General features: G+C 49.7%; 1 protein-coding gene across 4 annotated transcripts in view; it reads right to left on the reverse strand.

Moving 5' to 3' along the window:
- The window catches only part of BLK (BLK proto-oncogene, Src family tyrosine kinase), a 71,845-nt gene that overhangs the window by 39,175 nt on the left and 14,087 nt on the right, over positions 1 to 18,583 (reverse strand). Inside the window, exons 1-3 of one of the 4 annotated variants that reach the window (XM_075923238.1) lie at positions 8,273 to 10,212; positions 6,780 to 6,894; positions 5,563 to 5,611 (exon numbers count right to left, since the gene is read on the reverse strand). In XM_075923238.1, the coding sequence (XP_075779353.1) occupies positions 5,563 to 5,611; positions 6,780 to 6,894; positions 8,273 to 8,376 (268 nt within the window). In that variant the 5' untranslated portion in view covers positions 8,377 to 10,212. The other 3 variants (XM_025181099.2, XM_025181100.2, XM_075923239.1) reach the window with 3 other exon arrangements.

The following is an 18,583-nucleotide window of genomic DNA, read 5'->3' on the forward strand; positions in this document are numbered from 1 at the left end:
GGGCTCTCTGCTAATCAGCTGGGCAGTATCTGAATTTCTCCTGGGGGGCTGCCCATGTAACCGCCACTGGACAAATTTGAACCTAGGATCTCCAGAGCTTAGTGCAGGATCCTCTGCAGCCTGAACTATAAAGCCAGCTGGCACCCAGTTTAGCCTGGAGCACTCCCTTGTTCTAAGCATTCTCTGTCCGTGGTCTAAGTGCCATTGCATGGGACAGTGAACCACACTAGGGCTATGTCTACACTGCACCTGTCCTGCACCAAAGCCTATGCAAATGAAGTGCGGATCAGCATATTGCTGTGCTTCATTTGCATCATTAATTAGGGGCCGTTTTGGTGCAAGAGGCTTATGTGCAAAAAGGAGCAGTGTAGATGGCTCCTTTTTGTGCAAAATCCCCCTCTTGTTAGTCTTTAAAGTGCTACATAGTCCTGTCTTTTGTTTCAGCTAGACCAGACTAACACGGCTACATCTCTATTACTCTTGTACGAGAGCCGTTCTTCCTCATTTTTTCAGGAAGAACGGCTCTTGCACAAGAGGGGAGTTTTCGTGCAAAAATGAGCCGTTTACACAGCTCCTTTTTGTGCAAAAGCCGCTTTTGCGGAAAAACACCCCCCAATTAATTATGCAAATGAAGCACGGCAATATAGTAATCCACGCTTCATTTGCATAGGTTTTGCGCAAGAAGGAAGCAGTATAGACATAGCCTAGGTGTGTGCGTTACACCCACACACACAGCTTACCAGAAACCACTGACACTAACCTTAAAAATTACAGTGGGCGAGGGAGGGAGATGTTGTCTGGGCACACAGAGTGTGAATATCCGAAGGTTCTGCCATGTCTTTACTCCACAACCAGAAGGTTAGGAATAATTAAAAAAGGGACAGAGAATAAGACAGAAAATATCTTATTGCCTCTGTGTAAATCCAGGGTACGCCCACCTCTTGGATACTGTGTGCAGATATGGTTGCCTCATCTCAAAATAGATCTCTCGGCATGGGAAAAAAGTTCAGAAAACGGCTACAACAATGATGAGGGGTTTGGAACAGCTGCCATTTGAGGAGAGATTAATAAAATTGGGGCTTTTCATCTTCGAAAAGAGGAGACTCGTGGGGGGAGGGGCGATAGAGGTCTATAAAATCATGAGTGGTGTGGAGAAAGTGAATAAGGAAAAGATATCGACTTGTTCCCATAACTCAAGAATCATAGAATCATAGAACTGGAAGAGACCTCAGAAGGTCATCAAGTCCAGCCCCCTGCTCTAGGCAGGACCAATTCCAACTAAATCAACCCGGCCAGGGCTTTGTCAAGCTGAGACTTAAACACCTCTAGGGATGGAGACTCCACCACTTCCCTAGGGAACCCATCCCAGTGCTTCACCACCCTCCTAGTGAAATAGTTTTTCCTAATATCCAACCTGGACCTCTCCCACCGCAACTTGAGACCATTGCTCCTTGTTCTGCTTTTCCAGAAAAACTTGCCAGCTGTCTACAGTGGCCTCTTGAATTTCCGGAAAAGCACTGACGATCTCATGTAAAATCATCAGTGCTTTTCCGGAAAAACTATGCTGCTCCCATTTGGGAAAAAGTCTATTTCCGAAAGACTTTTGCCGGAAAGGGCCAGTGTAGACAGCACAGTACTGTTTTCCGCAAAAAAGCCCCAATCGCGAAAATGGCTTTTTTGCGGAAAACCGCGTCTAGATTGGCCACGGATGCTTTTCCGCAAAAAGTGCTTTTCCGGAAAAGCGTCCTGCCAATCTAGATGCGCTTTTCCGAAAATGCTTTTAACGGAAAACGTTTCCGTTAAAAGCATTTCCGGAAATTCATGCCAGTCTAGACGTAGCCCTAATGTAATACTCTGCTCCCGCGTGGATCCTTGGTCACTGGACAAGGCGGTTTCATTGCTCCGTGGCCCGGCCCCGGGCCTACCGCACGGCTGCATCTCTCTGAGCCAGCGTGTAAGGAGTCTGTGTGGTTACAGCTCCCAAGGCAGAAACGCCCTCTGCTCTCCTCACATTCGGGGGTGTGAGCAGCCTCTCCTAAGAGCTGAAGTAAAAACCCATGGGATGTGGAGAGGTTTTGTCTGGGCGCAGCCTAACGAATGCGGCAAGAGTGATAAATAGTCTACAGACAGAGGCTACGTCTACACTGGCCCCTCTTCCGGAAGGGGCATGTAAATTTCACGAGTCGTCGTAGGGAAATCCGCGGGGGATTTAAATATCCCCCGCGGCATTTAAATAAAAATGTCCGCCGCTTTTTTCCGGCTTTTAAAAAAGCCGGAAAAGAGCGTCTAGACTGGCCCCGATCCTCCGGAAAAAGTGCCCTTTTCCGGAGGCTCTTATTCTATCCTTCAAAGTAGGAATAAGAGCCTCCGGAAAAGGGCACTTTTTCCGGAGGATCGGGGCCAGTCTAGACGCTCTTTTCCGGCTTTTTTAAAAGCTGGAAAAAAGCGGCGGACATTTTTATTTAAATGCCGCGGGGGATATTTAAATCCCCCGCGGATTTCCCTACGACGACTGGTGAAATTTACATGCCCCTTCCGGAAGAGGGGTCAGTGTAGACGTAGCCAGAGTGTCTTGAGACAGAGTCGAGTCCCATTTTCTCTTTTACCTTTTCTAACAATGCCACCTGCCCGCTGGCAGCCCAGACTGCCCCTTCTCCCGGGCAGATAAAACATCTCCAGAGCAACCCGAGGTTTGTGCGAGCCAAGCCATTGGGTTGGGATTTATTGGAGACAGCACATGACCATGAGAGGAAATAGTGAGGCTCTGGAAACCAAGGCCTCTTGAAAGTGGCAGGGAAGAACTTGAAGGTCAGCCGGCAGCTTCTAGTGTGGGGAAGTTTGACGCTTCCCCCAATAGGAGGGAGGAGCAGCACCAGCGAGAGGGAAAGTTTGGAAGCAGAATGTTACTTTGCATTACGGCAGCTCTGTGTGCATCACGCGGGCTGCTGTGTCAAACCCCACCTCATCCCTCTGAGGCAGTTACTAGTTACCCCTGGCTTACAGTTAATGAGAATGGGAGACGTGAGGTCAAACCCCTCTAGAGTCAATGACCAGGTGGGCAGATTTAAATTGGCAAGTCAAATCACCAAGTAAAAAGCCTGTTTTTAATCACCTTTTCCATTGTACGTCCTAGGGACACCCATGAAAGTGGAACCAGACTGAAACAAATCATTTTGTCATTTTGGAATGGACATTTTTAACAACTTTCCAGCCTGGGAAAAGTCTTGACATTTTGACTTTTCATCCTGATTTCAGACCAAAAAAAGGTATCGCAAAAAGATCCGAATTTCCCACGGGGATGGGAATGCGGGTTTGCACCCAGCTCAGCTTAAGAGATGTTGTTCAATTTTAACTTGAGCATTTAAATGTCTGTCTCCTTGTCTGGGCAGAGCCTAATTTTCTTATGTTGAGGTTCTTTCGATAGCCATAAGTAGATTCGGAAGAATTTAGTGCTTATTTTGCCTGTGTTTCTAGGGCTATTCCTTCATGTGTACATTGTTTTGATTGGCTTGCATTTGTGCACAAATGGGAAATAAAAATAAATGGATCCCCCGTTTCTGAACAATCGTTTCCTCAGTATGTGCTGGAGGTATGACCGGAACGCTGATCAATAGCAACATAATCTTTCATATTAATTGTAACATTTTCCCTTCAACTGACAAAAACCATCCTCGGACTATAAATGATTAGCCGTGATGAGACCCTAAATTGAGGCCCCGATGGGCTAGGCCCTGTATGGAGACTGTGAGCTCTACAGACCAGGAACTTTTGCTTATTATGTTTGTAGAGCGCCTAACACAACTGGGCCCCAATTTGGATCGGGGCCACTAGGCACCGCCACAGTCTGAACACAGTCCTCTGCATGAAGTTTCCATCTAATGAGGCAGGAGAGGCAAAGGATGGGATGAAGGAAGAATTATGAGCCCTGTTTTTCAGAGGAGGAACTGGAGCACAGAGACATGGAAAGGCTTGCTTGGGGTCCCCGAGGCCTGATGATGGGGGCGACAAAGGGGGCAGTTACCCTGGAGCCTGGTGATTCAAAAAGACCCAGGACTCCTTGCCGCCGTGACTGCTACTGTGGCAACAGCAGCGCCTGGAGCCCCACCCCAGCCCCGCCCCTTCCATCCAAGACCCCGCCCCTTGCATCCAAGGCTCCACCCCTTCTACTCCAAAGCCCCGCCCCTTCTAGGAGCACCCCCACACACATCTTGCCCAGGGGCCCACAGAAGCTGTCATTTCTCCCTGGGATCACCCAGAAAGTCTACAATAGAGCCAGACAATGAACTCAGTTCTTCTGAGTCTCAGGCTCTGTTCACACACAAAACGTGCGCTCATGTAATTCTGTCAGTGCAGCACCTTAGTGTGGGTGCTTCGAAATTGGCTGAAGCGCGCCCAGCAGTGGCTGAGTTTATTCTTTGTGAAACAGAAGTACTCCGTACAGAGCTCTCTTCAGCCAATTTCAGAAAGCCCAGCATCTACTTATCTCAACCACGGTAGTGTAACGCATACCGTTTTGGGGTATGCCTAACTCACGCCTGAATGTGTGTTACATCTCCTATGCCGAGAGACCAGAGACTTCGCCAGGTCTGGGGCGGGGTCTCAGGTGTGAGGGGAGGGGCCTTACATGGAAGGGGTGGGGCTGGGGGCTGGCCTTTCCCAACCAGTCCCTCAGGGCTGCCTGGGCTGCAGGGCACATGCCGCCAGGGGTCCAGTGGAAATAGAAACGCCGGGGCGGGGTTCAGCCACTGCCGCTGCCAAGATACAGCGGCAGCCAAAAGCCCTGGGCCTTTTCAAACTGCCAGGTCCCTGGGGAGCTGCCCCTTTGCCCCCTGTCGCTGGCTCTGCTCATATGCACTATCCATGGGTCTGTTACAGCAACTGTTAGCACAGGCTGGGTTTTTTTTGCTCAAACTGGACCAGCTCTTAATCTTAGTTGTGGACGTCCTTGGTTCAAATCCCCTTGTGCAGACTTTGCTCCACTTGGCCAAGTAACAGAGAACATTTCTCCCCCGAGGGTGTGTCTACACAGCAGCGTTATTTCGGAATAACCATGCCAGTGTTTACACAGCTTATTCCGACTTCTGTAAACCTCATTCCATGAGGAATAATGCCTCTTCCGAAATAGCAGGAGCGTGGGAGCACATCCACATGAGGGGAGCCTGCCTCGGACTCATTTCGAGGTTTCCCTGTAGCGTAGATGTGCTGTTTCAAAATAAGCCATTTCGGAGTATTTCTTCCAGAGTTGCTTATTCCGAAGTAAGTGTGTAGTGTAGACATACCCATAGGGTTATGCCTGGAGAGAGAAATTGACGATTTCCAATATTTCCCGATTTGCATCCCATCCTTCTAACGACTTGTCTGCTTTCCCACCCCTGAGCCACGCAGCTAAGCCAGCCTAAGATGTCGACCAGGCTAATTAGCACCTAACGGTGCATCTGCATACAAACCGTAAAAAACAAACCACAAATGAATCGATACCAGCACTAATTCACTCACCCCCCCACTCACGGCACAGTGCCGGACGAGCATCCCAGAGAAGGTGATGAAATGTAAGAATCTTACCTTGAGCGGATGGCTGGTTTGGAGGCGAGGTATTAACATGTTGTCTGAACTTGGGGAGAAACAAAGAAAGTCCATTGGTTACTTTGCTGGACGAGTGGAAGGATCTGCTTTCTGGTACAAAAGCCACTCAAGGCCTGATCCTAAACTCACTGAATTCAATGAGAGACTTTCTATTGCTTTAAATGTGCTTTGGATCAGGCCGTCTAGGTGGCTTCCAGGTGTGAGTACACTTTATTATAATGCATTCAGAGCTTGCTTGCTCATGTCCTTAAATACCCCCACGTCTCCTCAATTGATTTGGATGATCATAGCGGAGCTACCTGCTTATCTAGATTCCAAACATTGCCTTACTTGTAATTCAGTCAATTGTTACAAGGTCTGTTAACCCACGCAGGAGGCATCAATGAATCAGCTGATAAAAATGAGAAAGGAACACCACTCCACGCAAAAAAGCAAGAAACCCTGGCATAACTGTCATGAGGTGTTCCTTGCTCATGAATATCAGGGTTAATTATTTACACCTGCATACAAAGGTTCAGAAAAGGGCAACAAAAATGATGAGGGGTTTGGAACGGGTCCTACATGAAGAGAGATTAAAAGACTGAGACTTATCAGATTAGAAAAGCGGAGACTCGGGGAAATAGGATAGAGGTCTATAAAAACATGATTGGTGTGCAAAAAGTGAATAAGGAAAAGTTATTTGCTTATTCCCACAATATGAGAACTAGGGGCACCAAATGAAATGAACAGGTAGCAGGTTTAAAACAAACAAAAGAAAGTTTTTCTTCACTCAGTGCACAGTTAACCTGTGGAACTCCTTGCCAGAGGATGTGCTGAAGATTTGGACTTTAACAGGATTCAAAAAAGAGCTAGCTAGATTCCTGGAGGTTAGGTCCATCAAACGCTATTAACCAGGATAGGTAATATCCCTAGCCTCTGTTTGTCTGAAAGTGGGAGACAGCAGAGGGACGCAGCTGGAGTCGACGTAGCTGAGGTCGGCTTGTGGCCGTGTCTACATGGCGCTGGATCGATGGGAGAAACCTCATTTCTCGTTCTGGTGGAGCTAAGGCATTGATGGGGGAGCCATCTGCGGTGGACTAGACCTGCTAAATCAACCCCCGGTGGATCGATCACCCCAGCATGGATCTCCCGGTAGTGGGGGCAAGCAGCTACGCTACCATGGGGCACAGAAAGGAAATGGAAAGCGGGTTACTTACCGGGGGCGGGGGCGGGGGCTGTTTCTTCCTGGACAATATCGGAGGCTTTGTCCTATTCGCAGCATCGGCCTGCGTGTGTGGCGGGGAGCGGTGCTTGCTCCCGTATAACCCCATCCTGCGAAAGAGAACACAAACGGAGAGGTGAGGGGCGTCGCACGGCAGACAGGTGTGCGTCAGGCTGGTGTGAGCAGGCCCCAAGCGAAGCTAAGGAAAACCAGAGGAGCTGGGACCACAGGCAGGAGGGAAAGGACAATGTTTTCCATGACCGGTACTTATAAGGGCCTCCTGACTGTCATACCGAGTGCCTCAACACAGGCCTGCAGGATGGAGCAGCACCGTTCTCTGCCTCTCCCTGAGGGAGAACTGAGCGACGCCTCTAAGTTCCCACAGGTTGCCAGTGGCAGAACCGGGCCCTCAGCAGGCATCCCCAAGGCGAACGCCCTCCTGGCTTTCCAGGGCCCCGAGCTTATGCAGGCACTGTGGGCAGGGGCGGCTGGCAGGTGGCAGAGGGGTTGAATAGCGACAGCTAAAAGGTTTCGTGCCACAGCATCTTTGCCAAAAAAAACAGCGTTCTGACTATAACCTACTTATTTGCTTTGGGCAAATTTTTCTGCTTCTTCGATGCAGACAGCTGGGGTGGAGGGAAAGAGGAAGAAATCAAATTTAGGAACCAAACATTTCTACTGAGAAGTGAATTGTTTCAAATTTTCAGAGACCCCAGCGATGTTTCTGGGTCAGGTTTTTGAACACCAGATTATATAGACAGTGTGTTACAAGGAGGAGGAAGAAAAATTGTTCTCCTTGGCCTCTGAAGACAGGACAAAAGCAATGGGTTGAAATTGCAGCACAGGAAGTTTAGGTTGGACAGTATGAAAAAATTCCTACCTGTCAGGGTGGTGAAACACTGGAATAAGTTGCTTAGGGAGGTTGTGGAATCTCCATCTCTGGAGATAGTTAAGAGCAAGTTGGACGGACACCTGTCAGGGATGATCTAGACAGTGCTTGGTCCTGTCATGAGGGCAGGGGATTGGACCTGATGACCTCTCGAGGTCCCTTCCCGTTCTATGATTCGATAGATAGATAGATAGATAGATAGATAGATAGACAGACAGACAGACAGATAGATCAGGAAATTAAATTGAAAAAGTGTCATTTTTTGATCACCTCTAATTATTTAAGTTGATGTAAAATCATCGCTCGCCCTACACGCTTGTGCAAAAGAATAAGGGAGCCTTAATGTCTTTACAAGCCTGCCTATGTTATGTCCTCTCAGGGTGTCTCTGCACTACAGAGAAGAAGTTGATCTTCTAATGTTTGATTTAGCGGGTCTAGCGCAGGCCCGCTCAATTGAATGCTGAAGTCATCCCCCGCTGGCGTCCAGTGCTTCTCCTTCTGCCAGGAGTAAGGGAAGCAAGTGGCACCGTGCGCGCCCATCGGCCTCCCGCTGTGTGGACGGGGATTTAAGGCACGGCGACTCCAGCTATGCAACTCACAGAGCCGGCGTTGCGTAGCTTAGGTCGACCTTCCCCTCCAGTGTAGACCAGGCCTCGGAGGGGTGGCAGAGTTGCTTCCAGGGGGCTGCTGTTCCACTTTCCATGTGCGTGGCCGGGCCGAGCTGAGGAATGTAACATTACACCCGCATCCGGTGCTGTGGTGAGGCCCCACCTCTTGGCCAACGCCTCAAGGATTGAGAGCAGACGATGCACCTAGTGATAAAGCTCTCTCACTGGACGCACCAGGGACCCACACGGCTTCGGTAGATAGACACAGAAGGGGGCCAGTAACACAGGCTACCCAGTGGGTTACACTATGCCAAGTAAGAGGTCTGCAAGCTACAAGATGAGTTTGATTTCCCTGCTGGCCGCGGCTAATCAGTTCTTCAGTGGAAACAACAGGAAGCGGGCAAGACAGGCAAGTCATCTGATTAACAAGAGGAGGAAAACTTCTTGGGCCAGCTAGCTTAGCTGGCTAGAGTGTGATGCTAATAATGCCAGGGTGGGGGAGAGGGGGTCATGCCCCATGCTGGCCACTAAACACTCTTGGCAAGGTGGCTCATCTGCCCTCTGTGGTGGAACAGGGATGGTACTGGCCTTTTAAACTAGAGCATGTGGGTTCAAGTCCTAGCTGAGGTCACAATTGAGCTGTGTTCTGAGTTGCCACATGAGCATACAAAAGGTTCTCAGCAAACTATGGAAACTTGGGGTGCACAGAAAGTTTGTGTAGTGCGGGCAGAACTGAGCCTGGGACCTCTGGCAATTTGTACGTGAGCTAAAGGATTCATTATTTTTTCTGTAAGCGGTCTAAGTGCCACTCCATGGGACAGGGAACCACCCCCAGTAAGGGTGTGGGTGACAGGGGCAGCATTCCTACTTGCCCAATGGTCACGAGGCTGACACACGTCAGCTAAATTACATTCCCCTGGGCTAAGGATTTCAGAAGCTGACCAGTGTGGTGCTTTCAACCCAAAGGGCTCCAGCAATTTTAGGCCAGATTCTCATACGCGGATGCCAGCATACTAGCCCAGGTTTACGACTCACCCAATATTGCCAGCCCCCCCAATGTTCAAATGTCCTGTGCCTGACCCTGAAACATCACCAAGACTGGTTCCCAAATCGTGTGATATTGATCTGTCTTTTGACTTTTGAACATCAGAATGGCCAGATTGGGTCAGAACGAAGGCCCATCTAGCTCAATGGCCTGTCTGCCCACGGGGGCCAATGCCAGGTGCCCCAGAGGGAGGGAACAGAACAGGGAATCATCCAGTGATCCCTCTCCTGTCACCCATTCCCAGCCCCTGACAAACAGAGGCTAGGGACACCATCCCTGCCCAGCCTGGCGAATAGCCATCAATGGACCTAACCTCTATGAATCTATCTAGTTCTTTTTTGAACCCAGTTAAAGTCCTGGTCTTCACAGCCTCCTCCGGCAAGGAGTTCCACAGGTTGGCCGTGCGCTGCATGAAGAAAAACTTCCTTTTGTTAGTTTCAAACCTGCCGCCTATTCATTTCATCTGGTGACCCCTAGTTCTCCCTTCTCACCCCCGAGGCTCTATGGGACATTGCCATGTTTCCCATTCTCCCAAAATGCTGAGAGGAGGGTGATCTGGGCCCTGCTGTGGACAGAGGACCCCGTGGAGAAGAAATTACACCGATTCGCCTCCCACGCTGCCTGATCACGTGGAACTCCCATTCCTGCCCCCCCAACTCATGCTGTGCCGGTCCAACCTCCCTTCTGCCCCCCCAGAAGGAATGACGCACCCACAGCCCCACATCAATACTACCCACAGCTGCCCTTTGCCCCTCAGCACACCCCTGCTCTAGGCGTTCTTCCCTCCAGCCTCCCCAGCCTGGGGGAGCTACTGCCCCAAATCCCCTTTTCCCCATCCTCAGGTCTGGCATTGAAGGGGGTGGGGGGAGGAGCTGAGAGCAGACTGACCCATTACAGGAGCAAAGCGGGGGGGAGCAGAGCCATGGGGAACGCGGAGAGATCTGCCCTCCTTCTGCTGCAGTCCTGATTGGCTGCTTTCCCCCAGGAGGTGGGGAAGCGGAAGGCAGCCAATTGGGGGGAGGGATCCCTTGGGCAGCGCTGTGAAGCTCAAGAGGGTGGGACCATCTCTCCCGGGGGGTGGTGCAAGCGGTGCTACTGGCCATGCGGTGGCACCGATTCCCGTTGACTTCCCAGGGGGAGGAAGGGCTCACCAGCTGACACGGAATCGAGCCCCGTTTTCACAGAAACCATTTCGCCACTGAAATGCAGCCACCTCTGGGGTGGAGTCCGATGGTAAATGAGAGCAGGATGGGGAAGGCTGAGCACACAGAAGGGGAGTTTCTGGGACATCAGATGTAAAAGATAAAATTTGCCTGAGGGGGAGGAGCTACCAGATTTCCCTCTTTGGGGAGATGCTCGGCTCTTGCAAAACGTGACTGGGAATCTGCATTCACGTGCAGGGTGTGACTCTTTGGATAGTCCACGGGACAACGCAAAGCCCCCTCACACCACAGAAGATATGAGTTCTTCAGTCCAGTCTCCCCGGCCTGGGGGAGCCACTGCCCCAAATCCCCTTTTGCAGAAATGCAGGTTCTTCCCCAAACATTTCATAAAATCACGGGGCTGGAAGAGACCTCAGGAGTCACCGAGTCCAGCCCAGAGCAGAACCAGCCCCAACTCAATCGTCCCAGCCAGGGCTTTGTCCAGCTGGGACTTAAACACCCCTAGGGATGGAGATTCCACCCCTCCCTAGGGAACCCAGCCCAGGGCTTCCCCACCCGCCTAGGGAAATGGTTTGTCCTAATCTCCAACCTAGACCTCCCCCACTGCAACTTGAGCCCTTTGCTCCTTGTTCTGCCACCTGCCCCTCTGAGAACAGCCTCTCTCCAGCATCTGTGGAACCCCCCTTCAGGGAGTTGCAGGCTGCTCTCAAATCCCCCCTCACTCTTCTCTTCTACAGATTAAACAAACCCAAATCCCTCAGTCTCTCCTCGCAGGTCATGTGCTCCAGCCTCCGAATCATTTTGGTTGCCCCCCGCTGGACCCTCTCCAGTGCGTCCACATCCTTTCTGTACTGATGGGCCCAGACTGGACACAATACTCCAGATGTGGCCTCACCAGTGCCGAATAAAGGGGAACAATCACTTCCCTAGATGTGCTGACAGTGCTCCTCCTAATGCACCCCAATATGCCATTAGCCTTCAGAAGTCCGTGCCAGCGGAAATGGCTGTATAACACAGGCGTTAAGAAGACAGAGGGCATGCAAAAAGCACCCCAGAATAAAGAGAGACGGCGGCATCTGATGTGTGCGTCAAGCGATGTCTGATGGTGCAGGAAGGTTTTAGATTCAGAAAATGGCTCTGGCAAAACTACACAGAAAAGCGAACAAAGGGGCCCAGCAATTGAAATTCGGGAAATATTTGAGAATGATTTCCCTCCCTTGACATTTCACCCTACTTTTTTAAGAGATGGAGACCACCAGGGCTGCAGGCATTTATAGTACAGAGAAACCCATTTCACATATCCCGGAAACATTCTGTACGCTTGACGTGTAGATATGCCAGTCTTCCATTCAGAAGGCGGCTGTGCAAAACCCTCAGACACACAGGCCGCCTAAGCGCTGTTGAGCCTGCTGGTCTCCAGAAATAGTCGAAATGTCTTTTTTTTTTTCAAAAATGTATTTTGGTCAACAAAGAGAGCTGCTTTTTTCACACACACGAAAACATTTTTGACAACACTGAATGTTTGGTCTTTGAAAAAAACCCAACCTGTGTGGTGAGAAGTTTTGTTTCACAACACCCTCTCAATTTTTATATCTCCTTCCCCATGATTTCCCCGCTGAAAAAAGAGGAGGAGGAGGTAAAAAGCAGAAAGAAAGCATGCCTGGAGGAAAGCTTATTTATTTACCAGGGTTGTAGGAAAAACATCCACAAACATATTTAGTAAATTGAAATTGGTTTTCCATTGTTGTTTAACAGTGTGATTAAAACGGCAATTAATTTTTTAAATCAGGTGACTTTGTTTTAATTAATGGTGTGAATTAACTGAAGTTAATTGACAGCCCTGTTATTTACTTCGTTCCCCTTGGAAAAGTTGGATATAAGTTTTTAAAAAATGAGAGAAATGCAAGGGGAGATCCACTTTCTCAGACTTTTAATTTTTGCTTTCACTAGCAAAGTAAGAAAAAGAAATATATAGAGCAGTCAAATGATTTACAATGAATTAATCATAAGATTATTTTAAATAGTTATAATTAATCTGCTTTAATTGCATTGTTAAACAATAATAGAACCCCAATTTAAGTAATTAATAATTTTGGATGTTTTTCTACATTTTGAAATATACAGATTTCATTACAAAACAGAATATAAAGTGCACAGAACTCACTATATAATATTATTTTTCATTACAAATAATTGCACAGTCAAAACCAAAAATAGTATTTTTCAGTTATTTCATACAAGTACTGTAGTGCAATTGCTTGAGCATGAAAGCGCAACTTACAAACATAGATTTTGTTTTACTCAAAACCAAAACTCTACAGCCTACAAGTCCACTCAGTCCTACTTCTTGTTCAGCCAAGCACTGAGACCAACACATTTGTTTACGTTTAGGGCATAAAATGTTTACACTATCACCTGAGAGTGAAGCAAGGCCTTCAGGTGGCACTGCTGTAATATAAAGTGAGCACCATATACTTTATATTCTGTGGTGTGAGTGAAATCGCTAAATTGGAAAATGTGGATAAACATCCAAAAATATGTGTAATAATTGTACATGGGTATTCTATTATTTTTAACAGTTCCATTAAAACTGTAATTAATTGTGCCTATATTTAATCACTTGAATTAACCGCAATTAATTAATTGGTATCCCTAGTTTTTTATCTGTCTGTCTGTCTGTCTACAGCATAGAATATTATCCTGCCACCACTATAAAATGAAGTAAATGTGTTTTTCTACTTTCGATCCCTTTTCTGCTTATTTTCCCTTGCCTCTGCCCCATTCCAGATGAGAAAGAAAAGAAATGAAAAAACAGTAAGACACAATGTTTTGAAAATCAAACTGCGTTTGGTGTTTAGGAAATGCCAGTGAAGCACGAGCGGCAATCAGTAATGAAAAGTTTCATTTGGTTTGGGAGCTTTTTGCAAAAGAATCAACATTTGTGATCAGTTTTGAGCCAAAATGTTTCGTTTGAAACTGCTCACAGGGAAAATAACGGGGTTTTTTTTTTTTTTACCCGTTCTATCCACTCAGGTCAATGGGCGTTGAGGACAAGCATTGCATGGGATTGTTATGTTAGATAGAAATGCTCTTGCTGGAAGGTTGCTATGTGACACGGATTTTTTTTTTTAAAGAATTCAGAATAAACAGAACCCCCCCCCCCAAAATAAAGAGAGAGAGAAAACAGGCTGCTCCCTAGAACAGAGAGGTGCAACTCACCCGGCCTCACCCTAGGCTGGCTTTCTGCTGACTCACTACTGCTACTAGGTGGGGATCAGATTTTATACTTCCCTTTAGACCCCGCCCCCTCTGCCAAAAAGCCCTGAAATTTAAAGTGACAGTCGACATTTGAACAGTTTTCGGTGCACCCCAAGGATCATTCCTATTGTATGTCAGAAAATAACACAAAGGCTATAGACACGCCAATTATTCCTGCAGCAACCCCCAAAATATGTCAGCGCTTCAGGGACAAAGGGGATATCTACACGGGGATAAAAGACCCACAGCAGCTATCTGGAATCAAGCCATTCAGATTTGCAGGGCTCAGACCCCCACGTGGGAGGAAGGTCTCACAACCAAGATTCCAGCCTTTCAGCTAACATAGAATCATAGACACACATGTTCCATGCAGAATTGAGGAGGACAAGAATGGAAACAAAGCGCTTTTCTGACGAGTTAATGCTCACACGTCATTTGGAGGAAGCAGATTCTTAAAGGTGAGTTTCCAAAGTGCAAATGACTTATGTTCTTATGTTCTTAGGTAATCAACTCTCACTAGCTGTCAATGGGAACTACATGGGCTAAATTCTTTCGAAAACCCCTCTCTTGCCCTTACTCCGCTTTTAATCCGGCAAAGCTTCTATTGATTCAACACAAACAGAATTTTGGGGTTCATCCCATTGGATTTCTGGATGTCCATCAATGGGAGATGGAGCAGGCCTCGGCCTTCAAACCCAGGCATTGGTGTCACGCTAAAGAAATCTACGAGCCATGAAGTCCAGCACGCTAGCCATGTGGCTATTTGACCAGTTGAGGGTGGCTAATTTGCTATAGTAGTGGCCCCTCTAGTGGCTACTGCTTCAAAACTGGTTGGACACCACGGCCTAAGCATCTTCTCCATTTCTCACATGGAGCGCTAAGCAAATGATGCATTTTTCAGCTCGCCAGGAATTTACAAGAAAAATCAGTTTGGGTTGGAGCTGAAAAACAACATTTTTGGTAAATCGAAATGTCACATAAAAGTTTCGGGGTTCAGCAAAAGAGTTCCTGCTTTGTATCCGCTTTGAGTACCTTCTAACAGTTTTGCTCGTTTTTAAAACGAAAACGAAAGGGGAGTTTGGAAGCGAAACATTCCGAACTGAAAAATGAACACGGTTTGTCTTTTTTTTCCCCCTCCCCGAACATGTGTTCCGAGCTTTTTTTTTAACAAAACGATTTGGCAAAACCAACACGGATGTGCGCTATATTTTGGTATCAAGAAAGCTTCGTTTTTCTCCTTAAAAACCTTTTGTACCCCCTTCCCTAAAAGGCCAATTTACAGTGGGTCTGCCTCAGACTGTTTCATCACTCTGCCAGGGTCATGATGATCTGCCCACCTGCTGGAACATGTTCCTGGGACCCGAGTGTCCGTTGTGCACGGGACTGTCACCACTGACTTGTGCACCTTCCTGTTTTCCAGCACGTGATTGTCGGTAAGGCTGGTGTTTCGCACAAGAACATCAAGTGGGAAGTTGAAAGGAAGCGGCTAAATCACCTGACTCCTTCAAAATGAGATGGAGAACAGACTGGAGAGCGGCGGTTTTCCACCTGTGGTCCATGGACCCCTGGGGGTTGACAGACTATGTCTAAGGGGTCAGTGGAAGGCTGCCCTTACCAGAGAACGGTGGTTTTCAACCTGCATTCTGAGGACCTCTGGACTCCACAGCCTATGTCTAAGACTTCCAAAGGGATCTGTGCCTCCATTCAAAATATTTTAGGGGCTGCAAACGAAGAAAAGTCGAAAATCACGGCTGGAGAAGAAAAAAGACCCATGTAAGGGTGCTGAAGGTTTTGCGGTTGACTTCAATGGGAGCAAGATCAACCTTCAGGAGAACCACCAGGCTGGACAGGAATGAAACCCTAGTAGGTCTTGTCCAGCTCTGATTTTTGGGCTCTAAATTCATGAGTCCACTCCAGCTCTTTTGAGCTTCCAGAGCACCCTAACACAAAGAGGACTGCCTCCCTCTGGAGCAAGCCAGCGGTGGGGCAGAGGGGGGCTGAAATGCAGGGCTGGCCTTATCATGAGGAGAACTGAGGTGGCCGCCTCAGGTGCCAGACTGTGTGTGTGGGGGGTGCCATGAGGACTCAGAGAATTGAGACCTTTCAAAGGTTTGGACCAACCGAGGGGACACGGGGGCGTCATTTGAGCTCCCCGCCCCAGGTGCCAAAATGTTGTGGGCTGGCCCTGCTAAAATGGGGCGAAAAGCATAAACGGTTTGAACTAACAGGCTCTGTGTCTGGTGATCACCAACTTATCTCCTCATGGACTGGCACAGTAGGAAAACACACGCCCCCGTGCATTGCACAACTGTGGTGAATCAGACTCCATGAGTCAATTATATTATTTCGGTCAGCTCTGTGCTTCAGAACCTCAGCAAAGACTCGCGCTCCCTTGCACTAGCCCCGGTGCAGACTGGCAAGCAAGGAGACCATCCTTCTCGCCCCTCAGAGTTGCAGTCCGGCTGCCCGTGCAAAAGAGCCGAAGGGAGGGGGCCCAGGAGGACAAAGTAACAGAGTTTCCCAAAAAGCAGACCTTTCCCCCGCCTACGGCACCTCCCATGCAGAGGCAAATCAGATCCCACCGCGTTAAGCCCCTCAGAGTCCTGTCTGGCGTTTGCAGAAGGGTTGCATATGAAGAGACCAAGCAGCTGAAAAACCAGTCAGTGAAACCGGGGTCGAGCGGCACAAAGGGCGCTGCAGCAGACTGGGGAATCCGGCCTTATAGTTTTTATCTTCTGCCTCTGAAAAAAACACCCCCCTCCCCATCATGTAACTGGCTTTCATGCCCTGCTGGGTCGTTTTTTGTTGCGTCTCTAAACGATTCGTTACCTCAGTTAAGGCAAGAAAGAGATGCCAGATAACACAACCGTGCTGCGTGATAAGCAGCCCCCCTCAGAGACCAGCGCTGGCTCAGGCAAAGATGGTGGAGGGTGGGACCAGCTTCCTGTCGCAGGGTGCGCTGACTGAGGGAAAGCGAGGGCCTAATGAAAACGTGCCCCCCTCATAGGCACTGGCCCCTGCTTTGCTGTCATAGTGCTGCCCTATTGCCCAGCGCTGCTCTGGGGCCATTGCCTGCCCAGTGGATGGATACATTTTCTGGCCAGACCGTGAAAAATCCATCTCCTCTTCCGGGAGCCTAGTCGCCCGTTCTCCCCCACCTTGCCCCAGGCTGTCAGCGCCCCGTGTCCAGCAGGCGGGCAAGGAGGAGCAGTGCTGTGGCCACACCCTCTCTTGTCAGGCCACACCCCTTTTGGAAGACTGCCAGGGGGCATGGTGGGCTCGGGGATGCAGTGAGTCTGAATTCGGGCTGCCGCCGATGGGGAAGGGCGCCCGCCCATCCTCGCACACCCACGCCGGGGCAGACACAGCTTACCGCACAGTGGGCAACACCACCTCCTCAGGCCCCAGGGGGTCACCGGCACGGCTCACCAAGACACGGCAGGACCCCGCGGCGCCCAGGCACCCCCTGGAGACATGGAAGGTGCTCCCCGGGCACGAGGAGAGAAGGGGCAACGGATGCCCTTCATCACCGCCCCCGGGGGGCCCGAAAAGTACAGGCTGAAAGCACCCAGGTGTTCAAAGCTGGCAAAAAGCCATGTCCGGCTCGGGAAGGGACAGTCTTTCAGTGGGTGTAAAGCACCCTCCATGGAGCTATCTCAGTGACGGATCTGGTCCTTTGGAGTGGGCAGAAATCCCCCATCCGGGGCACTAGGCCCAGGCAACACATCCGCCCACACAACAGCGCCAGCCGTTGCCTGACGGGGGCTTTGTGTGCTCCATCTTCCTCACACAAACCGCCTTGTGTCCTGTGCTGTAAGCAAATAGCTGGGCCAAACCGCCCCCTCTCTTCTGTGCACACTGAGCAGAAGGGGGGAAGACGATGGGCTGAGAGGGAGTCCTGTAAACCATTCCCCCAGCCAGTGTTTGCAGTCTCCCGGGATAACCCCCCCCCCCCCGCCCCGTTCTCCAGGGACCAAAGACCTCGGCACAACCGTGCACCACACCCAAGTGGCCAGGCTAGGGGGCGGGGGACTCTGCAGGCTGGGGGTGAATGGCCGGCGGCACAGACCGCTGGTGCTCCACCTTTTCCCCCCCGTCCCTCAGCAGCCGCCCTGGAGAGCAGACAGCCTGGGTTCCTAACCTGCCGTTGAGCCCACTGATCCAAACCTGGGCGGCCTTGGCTCCAAGTTTCAGTCAGGTCAGCGGAGACCCCAGGTTGGACGTTGCACCTTTTTTGGGTGCCTCTAACACTGACCGTGCCTATTTTAGACCCTCTTCCTCTTTGTCATGGAAACCTGAGTCACTGTGTTTCCACTGCTGTCGCTTGCCTAGCCACCTGGCCTGCTGCGAGCAGCTCTGACAGGCGTCGGTAGCACGCCTGCTCCCTTTGACTCCACGTCTGGTTCACGCACGTGGGTTGATCCATTGGATGGTGTCTTCCAGGGTCCTACCTAGTGTCCCCTCTAATTTTTTCCATCCATGTGCGGAATAAAATTTGTTCTGTGCACCCAGGCATGGACAGATGTGCACCACCAGTAGAAACGCATGGGGCCTGCTGTGGGCACTCTGCGAATCAGCTGGGAGGCACCTGAATCACTCCTGGGTGGCCGCCCACGCGCTCCGCTTAGAGGGAACACTGGTCTTCGCTCCAGCCATAGCCAATAACTGATGCTTCAGAGGGAGGCTATGAACGCTACGGACGCAAGTAGCCAAGTGCACAAGGCTGTGAGTGGAGGGGTGGCTTCTTCCCTGATCCCTGCCGAGCGTCACATTAACAACATCAAGCCCCAAACTGCCAGACACCAAACCCTGGCGGAACAACAAGATGCAAAACCT

The sequence above is a fragment of the Pelodiscus sinensis genome, chromosome 3 (assembly GCF_049634645.1).
Source record: "Pelodiscus sinensis isolate JC-2024 chromosome 3, ASM4963464v1, whole genome shotgun sequence".
Lineage (NCBI taxonomy): Eukaryota > Metazoa > Chordata > Testudines > Trionychidae > Pelodiscus > Pelodiscus sinensis.